Consider the following 14,928-nt stretch of genomic DNA (forward strand, 5'->3'; position numbering starts at 1 on the left):
GTCTGGGCAGAATGATGGGGGTTGAGATGCTCCTTCAGGTATACTAGCTAAGGCTGTTTAGGGCTTTAGTGAGTGGAAAGACATGGTGTTGATACCAGACAATGGGCAGCACGTGGGCAGCAGTCCTTGCCATTGAGAAACTATGAAGGCATAAGACTTGGAACACAACTTTCTCAGAAGATCTGCCTAGTGTTCTGAACCCCAGCATACCTGGCAGCAAGTCTCCACTGGTGTATACGGTCCCAAAAGGGAACAGTCCCATAGAGCTCCTGAAGCAGTCAAGTTGAGGCCTTGCATGTTGATTGCAGCTTCTGGGCTTGATGAGGCATAACCCTCACCAGCTGTGAGCCTACTGCAGCTGAGGAATCACACAGTTTCTTCCCAGAGCTAATGAGGCACAGCTGGTCATCTAGGTTGTGGGCCCTTGCCTGCCTCCTAAAGCGCTCCTCCCACTGTTCCCCATGCATCAGAGCTTGCCATGTTCAAGTACAGGCTTCCTCAACCTCAGCCCTCCAGATGTTTCTGGCCTGCAACTCCCATGGGAAGGACCAGTGAACAGGGATGATGGGAACTGTAGTGTCAAAACGAGTGGAGGGCTGAGGTTGAGGAAGCCTGTTCAAGTAGATGGAGGCCCCTCTGGCTCTGGGTCCTGCTCCTCTGCTCCTGTGCACTGACCCCCATCCTCTCGCTGTCCTCTGTCACCTAACGAGTACTTTCTATGCTCCCAACCTCCCCTTCTCCATCACCAGCTTCCCTTGGTGTGTACCAGTTGTGGCTACACCCCTCACTGGGATCCTCTTCCTCTTCCCCATTGTCCTGCCAGTTCATGACACCTAGCTCTGCTACGATCCAGTCATGAGATCAACCAGAGTGTAGTCCTGTCTTCCAATGCCAGGTATGTTTGTTTATTTGGAAAGCCCCTTTCTCCTATTTTATTTATTGCAGGGGCCCATCTCTCCTCCTGCCTCAATGTGTAGTGAAACAAAATGTGTGATACAACGTATTTGTATCCTGCCCCAATCCACACAGCAGGCATCCCATTAAATGAAGGATGTGAAATGCTGAGCATACAGATGCCCTTTCATTTATTTATTACTTGTTACTAAGGAAAGAGGAGAAAAAAGTTATTTTCCATGACACCCATGTACCTCCAGCAAAGTCTGTTTCCAGCCTGAAAGTTCACCAGTGCAGAGGACAGATATGGCCTGGCCACTGTTATCAATGCGCTGTCAACCTCTAGGTCAGGGGTATGGCCTCATTGGTAACTTTCTAGGGGCTGCATGATGGGCAGGACCAAGGGGAAAGTGGGTGGAGCAACATTTGCAGCTCTTCACCTTTATACAGCCGGCGGAAGTCAGAGGTAGTTCTACATGCACACCTCTTCCTACAGGCAAGTGAGAGGTAGTTTTGCGGTTCAAGAATACATTTCTGGAAGGCAAAAGCACTTGAGGATGGTGTGGAGTGAGGCTCATAAGGTGTGGGGAGAGTACCAATGTCCAGACCAAGAAACCAGAAGCATTTGGGCCCCAGGCCTGAGGTTCCCCACTAACACTGTAGGTAAAACTACTGCAATGTGTTGCATGTGCCATTGCCTCTGGAGACTTCTTGGAAATGAACCTATACAACAGAGTTTGTCAGTTCTCTGTTCCATAAATTTCTTTGGGGCCTAAGTTACTAAACGATAGCTGCTTGGCACATGAGCCTGCTTGGACATTGAATTCATTATTTGAGATCTTCATCGGGGTCTCACAAGGAGGTCAGAGAAAGACCCTTTTTTGTTCCGGTACCCCATGCTCCCCTGATGCTAACTGCAATGCCATCTCAGAACTTGGCAAAGGCATTTTTGAAATTCACTCAGGCATAATGCAGCCTTGAGTGCTTTGTGTCACTTAATTGCCACAACAGACTTACTGAAGGCTGGCGCCCAGAGTTTAAAAAAATAAATAAATCCCGAAGTGGCAATTATACATTTTGGCCCACAGAGCTGTGAAAAGCCACCATGACTTTGGGTCACTACAAGAGTGAACCACCTCTCCTTATGCTCCTTATGGCTGAACAGAGGGATGTGTGCCGCTGTCCCAGGTGGAGGTGGGGGGCAGATGTGGGACAGTTTGGGATTGGAAGGCTGACCACTTCTCTGGTACAGCATAGGATCTGGTGGCAGATTACTAGGGTGAGAGGTTAATACCTTGGCCATAGATGGCCATCGATGAGGTTTTTATTGGGGTTGATGGAGCCTAGATTAGATTTGGTCTCAGCCTCAGATTGCCAGTGTTGTAGTATATGGACCAAGAGAATTTTGGAGACTGGTAATTCTTGTGAGTGTGCATGTGTATAAGGGTAGCGGAATGTGTGTGGATGTAGGTTGATAGAGGGACATGTGTGTTGGTGGGTAGGCATTTTTGTGGGTATTGAGTGTGTGGAACTCTTAGGGATTTTGATTTCTTTATCTTTTATGTATGTTATTTAATTCTTAATGCTTTATATATCGTATGTAACTCCACTGGTTTTATTCTGTAAACAGCTTTGAATTTTTTTCTGATGAAAAGTAGTACATAGCTAACCAAATAAATTCAACCAAATTTGTTCTCTTGTCTCTATTGGGCACCTTTCCTTTTTTAATTCCTATGACTTTTTAAAAGCCATGGGTGGAGGGGGGAGTTCTGGTGTAAGATGCACCTTAAGGGAAAAGAACCACGTGCCCCACTGTCCTATGCTAGAAGAATCCTGGCAAACACAGAAACTACTCTGAAAGCATGTAATCAGTTAAAGCTTGTAAGCATTTAAACACCATTTGAGGGCTGGGCAAGGGGAGTGATGAAAGAGAAGCCTTCATAGAAAGAAAAGGGTATGCACGATGCATAGCCTCATGGATGCATCTAAAAAGCCGTTCAATTGGCTGCACGTGTCCAGGATGTTTTGGACTAGCCTTTCAGGAAGCACAACCTCCAAAGCTGCATGGACAAACACTTTTAAAATTCCACTGGGCAAGAAAGCCTGAAGCTTGTTTGATTGTGGCCCCTAATTCCAAATATACTTTGACTGAAATGCATTTCCAAAGAGAATAGCCAAATTATTATGCATGGAAAGACTGTTTTTACCATTAAACAGCTGAGTAGGACAGCAGATTTTTGCCCCTTGCTAAACTGCTGAGTGGGACTTGCTCTCCCCTCACCACTGCGTTCCCTTCACCACAGCGTCCTCTTTTCCCAAATGCTTTCTACCAAAGCCTTGAAAAAGCTGTCTCAAACAGGGATGATATCCAGAGTTCTAGAGCATCTCAGCTGCCGCCCATGAAGAGCTGTGGAACTGGTGTGGTTGAATAGCTGGAGGGTACACGGAAAAAAACCAGCAGTATGTCTCCATACAGGGTCATGAGGTACACATGACATATTTGCTGATTCCAGAAGGATGAAGGCTGGTAATTATGAGTGATTCCCATGTCACTCACTGGTATATCTGCTGAAAGAACTGGGATTGGACCACTGGCACGTTCTACTGAAGTTTGGGAGACTTAGGCCACGGAGAGCAATCTGTACAATGTCCTTCCTTCTCAAAGAATGTGAGCAGAATTTTAGCCAGACCTGTCAAGTCATCCAGCTTAGATTGTGGTATCAAAGTCGGATTAGAGTTCTACCATCAGCAGGCAATGCAAGAAGATACACAATTAAAAATAAATGTTTCCCTGCAGCCCCCCCCCAAAAAAGAGGCACTTATTTGCAGCTGCTTGAAACAAAACTCTCCTTGTTCAAAAACACATGCCGAGCAGTTAACAGGCTGTCGTGAATAACAGGATTTTATTACCGCAGCCACAAAGTTCTCAGGGATTCACATGTAACTCTTTCCATCACCAGAGTGCTCTCCAGATTTTTACTGGGAGGGTTTAAAAGAAAGGGGGGGGGGAGACAAAGTAGTTTATATTTTGGACGTGGTCCAAAGTGGGTAATTCAAGGGTATGGACAAAAAGGTATAAATATTTATACTTCAAATTTTTTATTATAAAAAAATATTCTTTAATTTTTTTTGCTTAAGTCTAGGATGAATGCCTACTGTACAGGTTGCAAATTAAGTACAATTATTTTTCTCTTCTGCACTTGAATATAACTCACAGCTAAAGTCATTTAAAGGGGTTAACATCAACCTTAATTAAATATTAAAGTGTGCCTGTACCTGCTGCTATTGTTGCCCTTAGAATAAGATATAACCTATTTTTGACAAGTTTTCATCTTTCTCTGTGGAAGACGCTACATGAAACCAAATCAGTGGCAAAGAGGAGGGTAATGAATAATCTATTTCATATTCCAACAGTACCCAGAGCTCTGAGTGGAAAAATATTCAGTCAGATGATAGCGTGAAGCTGCTGAGGTACCACATGACGCAGCTAATGTTTAAATAATAATAATAATAAAAACCGCGATAAACAAATCATTAGCCCTTAACATTTGTTTAATGCAATTTGTTAATGAACGTAATGGTGGGGACTAATAATGAAAGAAAATAAAAACGTCTAAACAGGCGCCAAGCTGCCAGTGATGCTCAATTATTTCCTTGTCAAGTTTTTATGATTTAATGAGCTCCTCTGGGACTGACGGCTGTCAGTCAGTCGTGACTTTTTGACACCATTACAACTTCAAATACAGCAGCAGGCAGGCTGTTTTCCTCGGATTTGAAATACTGAAATGATCTGACAGGTTTAAAGAAAAGATGTGCAAAAGGGGGGGAAGAGAAAGAGAGGGGAGACACACACAGTTGCTTTTTTTTTGTGGGGCAGACAATCTCGGGATGCTGTTTGGTAATGAAAACCCAATCATTGAGGTCATTATCTGATGAGGTTTTTTTTTTTAGGAACTGGCAGGGTTTTTTTCCCTTTATTTCTTTACTTAATGATAACCCTCAATGGGTTTGCCCCGCATGGGATGGTCAGAGCCGCACAATTTTGTTCACCATTAATTTCAGCCTTTGAAGCTCTGTGCTCTGAAGCAGCAGCAAAGAAAACCCCCCACCAAGCTGGCTGCAAAATAAGACAATCCAGCCTGCCTTAAACAGAATACCAAATGGCCTTCTATCCCAGAGATGGGAACTGACGTCAGTCAGGCTACATTTTTCTGATATTTTTCCCCAAAACGTAGAGCATTTAAAAACTCTTTAAAACTTAAGCGTCTTTAATTAAACTGTGTTTGATTCTGCATCAGTGCAGAATTAGTCTGGTGCTTCTGCATAGTGGAACTGTTTAGCAAATATGAATTTTACACACTGTAGAAGAGCATGTTAATGTGCGTGCCTTTAATTCGTCGTCATTCAATAAAGGCTTCGCAGTGTTAGAACATTTTGTTTTTTGATGGTTACATTTGGATGCATTTGATTCATTCACCGACTTGCTACAGATGTGACAAATGAGTTCAGTGGGAGTCAGAACCTGTGTTGTGATGGGGATGGCAGGGGTAATTCGCCTACCTGTAGGCATCTAATTGTTCAGGTACTGCACTGTTGATTTGGCTGGTGTAAGCCTCACGCTAAGACTAAGAACTCCTTTGGGGTGGGTGGGGGAACGAGCAGCATTCCATGTCAACAAATGGAAAACTACCATAGCCACCACGTGGTCACCTCAGGACCACAAGTCAACTAAACTGAGGCTTATTCTGAACATTGGAGTTCTTTTCCTGCCACAATATGGTCCCTATGGTTATTACATGTCAAAGCGGCTGAATTCAGTGTCTAGACAAACTATCTGCTATCTACTAGTAAGTCCATAGAAGGCAACCTAGGAGCAGGTCCCTTCATGACTATATATGTGGCCACTAGGCTCACCTCTGGCAGCTAGAGATAGGTCATGCATATGAAGACACCCTGATGGCAGTGAGAATTTCTAAATGGACGCTACGGTGGGAAAATAGATACCCATGTCTACACCAGTCCATCATCTATAAACCAGATTGTGTGAACCACTGCCTGCATACATACTTGGTCATGTTACAAGTCTGGTAGAAACCCTACATATTCTTCAGAACTGTTCCTGGGGTTGCTGTTTGTAAGAACTTCAGGAAAAGGACAGAGCATCGACTAAGTATTCTAAAGCATATGCAAAATACAGCAGCCCTATGAAGCTACACGCTGGATCATCAGATCATCAAAGTATGTGGATGTCATTGTGACAGACCCCTTTTATGTAGCCAGAAAGAAGAAACTGCAGTGTAGGAAAGAATGTGATATGGAAATCATTGTGAATTTTAGAATTAAGGCATACAGTGATTCATTTGGCATCTTTCAGCGGGGCTTGCTGAGGTGAGACATTGTATTTCATAGTTGGATTTTTGGAATATTGGGGAAGAGAATCTCAGTATTATGGTGGCTAGGGAGGCTGGAACAGGAGGCAAGTCGGCATTATGCAGATTTTTACCACTGGCATTAACGGCAAATAAATGAAAAACAACAACAAAGAACCAGTAAACTAACAGAATTTAATTAATTTTTCCTTTGAGGTTTATATTTACAGTAGTTGTTAGAAGAAACAAAGTATTTATGAAAATGCACATCTTCTGACCTGCTTTGATACATACTTTTAACACTGGCAGGCTTCTCCCTCATCCCCATTTGCCCAGCTCCCATGAACTCAGTCTCTCCGTATTATTAAGATGGTAAAGGCTATAGTTCTGTTTACACAACTTAAATGATTTATCTGAAGACATGCATGCCCTAACCTTTTTCAATAAACAGCATTTCTCTTGTGAATCTCCTCATCATGACTTTCTTTACTACGCTATACAGGTCTGATTTGAGTCGGCTACATCAGCTTAGATTGCATGCAGTTCTTTGTGTCTGGACAGTAAACAGGTTTAGGGCCAAATTCCATCCCTGGGTGTTTGAACAGGGATACCATGGAAGTCAATAAAGATTCAGTGTTCCTTAGAATACCAGGCAGGATAAAGCTACAAAATTCTTACAACCTTCAAGAGATTGCCTGTGTCCCTCAACTATTTTATGGTTTAGTCTGTTCCCTAAGGGTTCAGAATTTCTGGTTTCATAATCTGTGCAAGTGACTCCAATTAATGCACTTCAAAAGGTCTTATGAAAATCTTTTGCTCTCATCTCCGGGCAAATGGATGATAAAATTGTAATAATTGTTATTATTAAGCAACTGCATCCTCCTCCTTTTGCATACACAGGTAATAGAAAGAGCATGTTAGACACAATGTTTTTACAGCTAAAAGTGGCTATGCTGTGGTTTCTAAGTGGCAAGCATTGAGTTATCTGTCTAGTGAAAGGTAATACCAGAAAATGGAATGGCATGGACATCAGATTTTCTGGGCTACCTCCAGATGCATTTAAGAATGGACCCAGACACCTCCAAGTCCAGGATTAGCTCCACAACCGAAGTCCAGCCTTCCTCATCTCCCCACCCTTTCCTTTTTTTATCTAGATGCAATGGTGCAGAGATAGCTCACAGTGTGCTGCAGTATGGTCCTAGGAGATTCTGCAAGCACATGGGTAGTTTTTAAGGGATTATAGGAACTATGGGAAATGTAATTTACAAGTTTCTCAAATTTGAGGGACATTGGCAGGGCTCCACCATCCCAGCCAGAGCTCAGCTCCAGCACCTCTCAGGTGGACACCATTGCCATTCTAAGACAAGGGAGAAATTCATGGTGAGCTCCAGCGCCTCTTCTTCTAGAAAAATAGCACTGGACGTTGGGAACCATAATTCCTGTTGACTCTGGATGTAGCAGTACAGCAGTTAGGGCCTAAGGAATGCTTTATTGCAGCAGAGACGGTTTCAGGGTGACAGGACGGGTGCAGCAGCACTGGGCGCCACTATGCAGGAGGTGCCACAACAATGCTGAAGAATGGAACCTGAGAGGCAGGGCGGCACCAAAATTTAGCGTCACACAGGGCACCCATGAAATTTGAGAGCCCAAGGTCTGCCACTGACTGCAGAGCCCACTTTAAGTCCTGCCACAGTCTACATGTGCAGGTAGAAAGGGACAGTGGTGGGAAAGTGTTTGTGTTGGGGTCCCACAATAAGGGTCAAACATACACTGGATCCAATTTGGGGCCCATATTATTTTGCCAAATAGGTGGAGACAATTCCAATTGTGTCCAGTATGGACACGTGTCTACTCATCATGGAAGAGTGCATCATATATTACATTTTGAAGGGATAACCATAAAAACCTTTCACACAGGAATGTGGGAATTGAAAGAAATACGTGTTTTCAAGTACCGTAATCGTCTTAATACACATCCCAGGGGACCAAAATTGGGTATAACTTTCTACAACCTGTTTACTATGCCATCAACCTCTATTTGCTGCACAAAGGGTCTAAGGAAGAGGGTAGGAGGGATGACAAGAACTTGATTTGTGGTGTCTAAATATATTATTATTACTATTATTATTATTAATGTGTGGTAAGCTGGGCCAGAGAAGGGAGAGCACAAGCAATAGCTGCTGAAACAACATCAAACTGAAGTGCATCCTCCTTCTCTTGGACATACAGAAAAAGGTCAACTGGCTGTTTTCTTGCCACCCCTATGTGAGTAGATATATTCCTGTTTCAGCATTTCAGCTATGTCCATATTTGTTTAAATGAAATGGAAGTATGTATGCAATTCATTCTAGATATTTCTTGCACATAGAATTCATTCAAAATATTACTTGCACACAATCTCACCATATTTATTCTTGCATGATACTTCAGATTTTAAATCTCATTATTGTATTGAATCTAAATCCAGAAAACTGAGAAGTGACTCAGAAAGGATCTCTATATAACTGCTAGCCAGTCTTTTCTTGCTTTGGAATCTGCATTCATTAAAATCACAATATTGGAAAGCAACATTATCAGCATGACAACAACACAGTCATAGGGCAACACTGCAAAATAAATTCATCTGACAATCCAGGACTTGGTAGATATGAATATATATACATGATCTGTAAATAAAGTTTAAAAAAAATAAGAAAAACTATCACATTTGAATACTAGGTTCACAGTGGACATGAAGCCATCCTGTCAAAAAGACAATATGTTTATTAGAAGCAATGACTCCTCTGGCTTTCCTGGGTTACATTTGTGATTGTTATTCAAGCCTGAGTATGTCACACTATGTTTTTTTAAAATTCTGTTTGCTCCTATTCCAAGATCCTAAGAGGGAATTTCTTGCCAGAGATCTAATACCAACTCAAGCCAAGTCGAGTGTTTAAATGCTTGCAAGTATCAGCATTAAAAATCTGGCATGGAATTTAATAAGTTGCTTACACATGAGGTCTTGTATACTAACAATATGTTCATTGCATATGCTAATATAGGAAAACCGGAACAGTCATACTATGACATAAAACAAAGAAAAATATCAAATGCACATGCAGCCAGTAAGACAAAATATGCTTATGCTACTTGCACCAGAGTTGAACCGCAGGCTTTGAGAGGGAGAACCTTTCAGTGCAAGAGAATGATTCATGTGACCACTTTGTCTTAATTACTCTGAAGCAGTTTGTTGCTGGTCAGTGAAGAACAAAGATATCATTGTCCCCTGACAGAAAAAAAAATAATCATCAGGACTGCAAAGATGACGATGATCCCCAAGATAACTAACAAAATCCGGTTTTGAATGATCCTAAGGGAATAAAAAGAAAAGAAAATGGTGAAAGAGAATAAGACAATAAAAGCGCAATGTAAAGCACCTAACTTTTCTTTTCCATGTGAGTAACCCATGGAGTACAGCTATCTAGATTCTAAAACTATTGTCTGTACTGATCTTGATTGCTATTTGTGTCACTGAGAGCCAAACTAGATGTGACTTTAGCATTGTGTGGCTGTTTTTTTTAAAGGTAAGTATGGGGGAAGCTTTAACCCTCTCACAGTCCAAATCTGAGATGTCCATATCTGCTTTCTTTTTCAAGCTATGCAATGGCTGAACACATGTAATGATGTAATGTTTAGTTTGTCCCTAACTTCCTGTAGTTGAAAGCATTTGTTAAGGGGCTGGGCCTTCTAACATTTATGTGTACATTAAATTAATATCTGAATGTTTGTTTTTATTTTATAATTTAACTAAATGTCTAAAACCTGCTAAACAGAACATTTAAAACAAGCCTGATGGCGATTCATACTGGAAAGTTTTATCCAACTAAGTCATACTCAGAGTAGACTCCCTGGAATGAATGGATTTCATTTTCATTGCATATTTAAGTGGATACAACCCACAGCAACCCAAGCAAGCCATTATGGAGGTTTTCAAATAATTTTATTTTGGTTTCTTAATTCCAGAGAGAAAGCAGTTGCCAATTTGTGCATTAAAGTGAAAGATTTCAAGGGTAGAGAACCTGTTGGCAAGGTACTCACTTGAACCAAATACCAAGGGAGAAGTATAAAAGATAGTGATGAAGAAAAAGGATGCTACATAGAAGGACATGTCAAACTATGACTCTTATGTTCTAAAACCTTTCTTTGCCTCACTTGCATAGATTCACTTATGGTAATCAGGCAAATGCTACATTCCTGTGTACTGAACAGATAGAAATGAGTAATGGTAACACACCACTTGTGGAAATGAACCTCTTGTTTCATCAGCATACAAACTATCAGTCGTCAGAGTCTGAATGACACCTAATTATAATAGTACAGAACTATTAAAAATGAGTTTGTTTTTTTTAAGAAAAGGCCTGAGCTTCATTCCAGGGAAACATTTATCCGGGCTCTTGCGGAATATTGACCTTTACATGGCAGGAACATATTTGCAGTATAGCATTGTTAAAAACAGATTGACAGCAGCCCCCTCTCCACCAAAAAACAACGACAACGCCACCCCAAAAAACCAACTGAAATTTCTTGTTTGTAAAAAGATGGAAAATAAAACTATAAACACTATTCAAACAAAGAAACAATGGATGGTGGAAGGAAAAACAATAGGCTGAGCTCATAGTAAGGTGGGATGTTTGTTTGCCATACATTACAAACAGGCATCTTTGTACATATGAAAATTTCATGGTTAAATAAATAATATCATACTAGTTGTGTTTGGTTGCATAGGCAAGTGTAAGTGCGGAAGGATGCAGTTTTGAACCAACTTCAGATCCCTCCCTCCTTTTTCACAATGCCAGCCACTGCTACAACATTCACCTTTAAAAAAAAGAAAAGTAAATGGATGGATGAAAACTGTCACATCAGACAAACACACTCCCCTGTGACACTTTAAAAGGACTAGCTCTCTATCCTCCTGACAGGTTACAAAATGATCACATTTGCTGACACGTCTTCCGCAAAACTGCTTTAGTGCTTGTGTCCACTTTGCTAGCAGGAGATGAATGGCCTGCTTTGTCCTCATTTATCACTTAAAGCTGAACTAAGATCTGTCTCGTTTATTTTTCCCTTCCTCACTAGAAAGGATAAAGCGCAGCATTAATTCTCCCACGATGACAGCTAATTCAAACTTAACAGGCAATATTTACTCTGCCAAAGGGAGCGGACTACTCTGTCTCTCTTGGAGAGGAAAAATGTTTAATGGTCTAACAAACTAAAGCTAATTAAAGAGGCTTCTGCTTCTTATTAGTTTGCAGTGCAGATTAACACCTGAACTTTCAACCACTCTCTCTTTCTTTCTTTCTTTCCCTCTTCTTTTGGGGCATTTTCTAGCAAAACAACACCTGATAGCAAACTGCTTGCCCAAATGAATGCATGAAAAGCAGAGTGCATATTTACTCAGTCACCCTCATTGATCCTGAAAAGAAACTCAGGAAAATTGAAATTCAGCAGAGAAACAGATTAAAAAGCATGAAAACTCTTTAAAAATTCAGCCTTAAGTAACATACAGTAATATTCCTCTAATATGACTGTGCTGACAACCATTTTATTTGTGGGATGAAGGCCCCAAGGCATCCATGATGCTAATTTACAAAGGATTAACAGTGGATGGAACTTGCTCAGTCGAACACATAGTTAGGCAAATGCATACATCTAACACACTGAATCGTTAAGCCATCGCCTCATATCTGACCTAGTTAGTGTCTCATCACACCCAAATTACAGTGAGGAAAAAAGAATAAATAAAATGAGTCCTCCAAATGTTTCATTTCTAATTCTCTAGCTGCACACTTGATTGGAAGATTACTTAATCTGCAAACTCGTCTCTTAAATCCTCATCAGGAAAAGAGGAAGCAGTACAGACCCCCACCTGTATCTGCTAATTAAATGTTCCATTAAAGTACGAATGTAGGATATGCATATCAAAGTTCAACTTCTAGGAATCTGAATTAGCTTGCCCACTGCAGCAAAAGAATACAATATTGAACAGAACAAATTAATCATGAAATAGGAAGGATGTTATCAACATGCTCCTCTGCAGAATTATTACCCTGTTTCATATTAAACCCTAAAATAAACATGTTCTTTAAATCTCGGCAAAAGTTATGTTGAGTCTGTAGCGTTTCAGGCAGGGGAGCAGAGCAGGGAAAACTTCAGAATGAGTTTCTGAAGCAGCAGAGCTCCACTTTGAAGGGTGATAGGATGGAATGGTACATAAAGAACTTGGAGTCTGGTGTCAATACATTTCAGATCTCAAGTCAACAATCCAGGGAGCTAAAAGAAAGAATGAAGAAAGAGGGCTGGGGGCTGGGTGGGATTTCAGCAATATTCTGTAATCAAACCAGCTCACAGTGGCAGAACAATGGTTGGCATTGGCAGGACCCATCTGTAAAGAGGCCTCTAGTACTGTCACAGCCAGACACTGCCAGTGGGTATTGCTCCAGGCAAAGCAGCAAGGAATTTCAAGCGGTGGGAGGGAAAGGAGGAAAGTGGGGTTCAGCATCTTCTGCAAAAAGCCACATGGCTACCTCACCAACAAAAACACAAATGATATTTGTAACTTTGGATTCTTTTTACCTAAAAAATTCAGTTCAATCTTCCAGAGAGGCAACGCAGCGCCTCCTTTGAAAATGCAAAGCATGTTTACAGGGTAAATAATTTAAGAAATAATATATACTTGAAAGGAGACACCCACTGAAACATCCATGGCTAAAGTGCCTGAAGGCAAAAACTTGTGCATTTGCATGCTGCATTTTATTAAGTTAGCACACTGTAGCTTTAAAAGAATGCATGGCCAAATTAAAAGGAATGTGTGACTAAAACATCAAGGATGCTTCCAGTTTGCATTATGAATCACAGCGTTGCTGATATTAAGACGAATTAACTGTTTATTCGAGGCAGTCTGTGGACCGAATTTACAGAAGTTTTTGCCCACAAATCTATATGTTGTTGTAAGAATAAGATGGGGCTGGATGAGGCATTTAGAATCTTCCCTTTTCATTTTTCAGTGACTGTGGTAACAACTCTGTCCATGGAGGGCTGGAGATAATACATTAAGTTCTATGTGCAAATGTGTCAGGAGAGATGGATGGAACACCTTGCACGGGGGGGGGGGGGTGAGCTTCTGAAGCAGCCCTTCGTTGTGATAGTCTATTGTAAATAACTGCTGGGTTTTTACCCTTCAACTAAAGAGGGATTCTCACATGGACATCTTGATTTAAAGGATTCTGTGAATCTGAATCAATCACAGATCCACAGCCAGAATCGCATGCAGTTCCATAAGGTTTATAAGTTCCACAGTATTACACATGATTGCACCACACAACATGAATAGTTATGGCTGAGCCAGTGCTCCTGAAAAAAGAAATGTCTGCATAGAATCATATTCAAATTTAGTATTTACACAGGACTTATGCACAAAGGATTTCCCACTATTTAATGGATTGGAAAAGCTGAGACAGTACAGTCATACCTCATGTTACGTTTGCTTCATGATACATTTTTTCAGGTTGCGTCCTGCAGCGACCCGGAGGTACTGGAAAGGGATACTCAGCCCGGAAGTACAGGAAAGGGTTTCGCTGCTTGTGCATGTGCAGACGCGCAAAATGACATTACGCACATGCGCAGAAGCGGCAAATCGCAACCTGCGCATGTGCAGACGCACTGCTGCGGGTTGCGTTCTATTTATGTTGCGAACGAGCAATAACTCATACTTCTGTTCAGTAGCCTTGTAGGTTTACATTCTGTTTGCTCTTAAAATACTAAAACCACCATATGAAGAAAGGCATACTAGGCTAGAAATGTTTTGACCTGAAATTAGGTGGGGATTGCTATCGGTGCACTGTATTAAATAGACATGAAGGAAATGCAATTTACTGTATTGGCATACTGGATTCTGGGTGGTGCAGGGAGTTCCCCTGCACAGGGGGCCGATCCAAGGGGGCACAAAGTTGAGTGCATCCATTTGGGTGTGCCAAATTTTGGCCTCACACAGAGCGCCATATTATGAAAGATTACCAAAGTCAGCCCCGATATAAAGCATCAGGTCTTCCGGTCAAGATTTGCTTTTCCTGTGTATTGCCATACTGCCTAACTTTTCCTTAATAAACCTCCTAGTAGCTCCACTCCGAAGTCAATGCCAATTTTATTCAGTGAGACAAAGAATGACAGGACAGTTTTCCATCTTAGAGGTCAAGCAGATCATCTCTGCAATGATCTCCAGGCCAGCAGAAATCAAGCCCACATTTCAGACCCATTCCCAAAACCATTGTTTGCATGACCTTGCTGCGTTAGAGCTACCTCTCTCGAAATCTGCACGTACAATGGCTCTGATGAGATTTGCAGCATAGTTATATGGGAAGGTGTTTCAGAAGAGACAACTACTTACTTTATAGCATGCTAGCTACTCTTGCACTAAGATTGCCAACTGCGTTAAAATTATTTAGGAAACACCCCCCTCCCAAGCTGCATTCATTAGTGAGGGAGGTGCACAACGTTTAGAGTCCATCTTAATGACTTGTACAAGCTTTAGCACCTGACCAGCGCTGGATAATGATTCCTTGGCATTAAGCACTAATGGCTGCAATGACAATTGCTAATAAAATTAGGAATTGAAGTAATATCATATAAA

At 41.4% G+C, this 14,928-nt stretch overlaps 1 protein-coding gene and 1 long non-coding RNA gene across 5 annotated transcripts in view; both read right to left on the reverse strand.

Moving 5' to 3' along the window:
* The window catches only part of LOC310845824, a 43,978-nt gene extending 40,837 nt beyond the window's left edge, over window positions 1-3,141 (reverse strand). Inside the window, exon 1 of the long non-coding RNA XR_014564979.1 lies at window positions 3,102-3,141. This is a non-coding gene — a long non-coding RNA (uncharacterized lncRNA). The remainder of the gene's footprint in view (window positions 1-3,101) is intronic.
* A 3,297-nt stretch (window positions 3,142-6,438) lies between these two features.
* The window catches only part of VTI1A (vesicle transport through interaction with t-SNAREs 1A), a 243,665-nt gene continuing 235,175 nt past the window's right edge, over window positions 6,439-14,928 (reverse strand). For all 4 annotated transcript variants that reach the window (XM_083741516.1, XM_083741519.1, XM_083741518.1 and 1 more), the window contains one exon: window positions 6,439-9,612. In XM_083741516.1, the coding sequence (XP_083597642.1) occupies window positions 9,519-9,612 (94 nt within the window). In that variant the 3' untranslated portion in view covers window positions 6,439-9,518. The remainder of the gene's footprint in view (window positions 9,613-14,928) is intronic.

The sequence above is a fragment of the Podarcis gaigeae genome (genome assembly GCF_964106915.1).
Source record: "Podarcis gaigeae genome assembly, chromosome: 5".
Lineage (NCBI taxonomy): Eukaryota > Metazoa > Chordata > Lepidosauria > Squamata > Lacertidae > Podarcis > Podarcis gaigeae.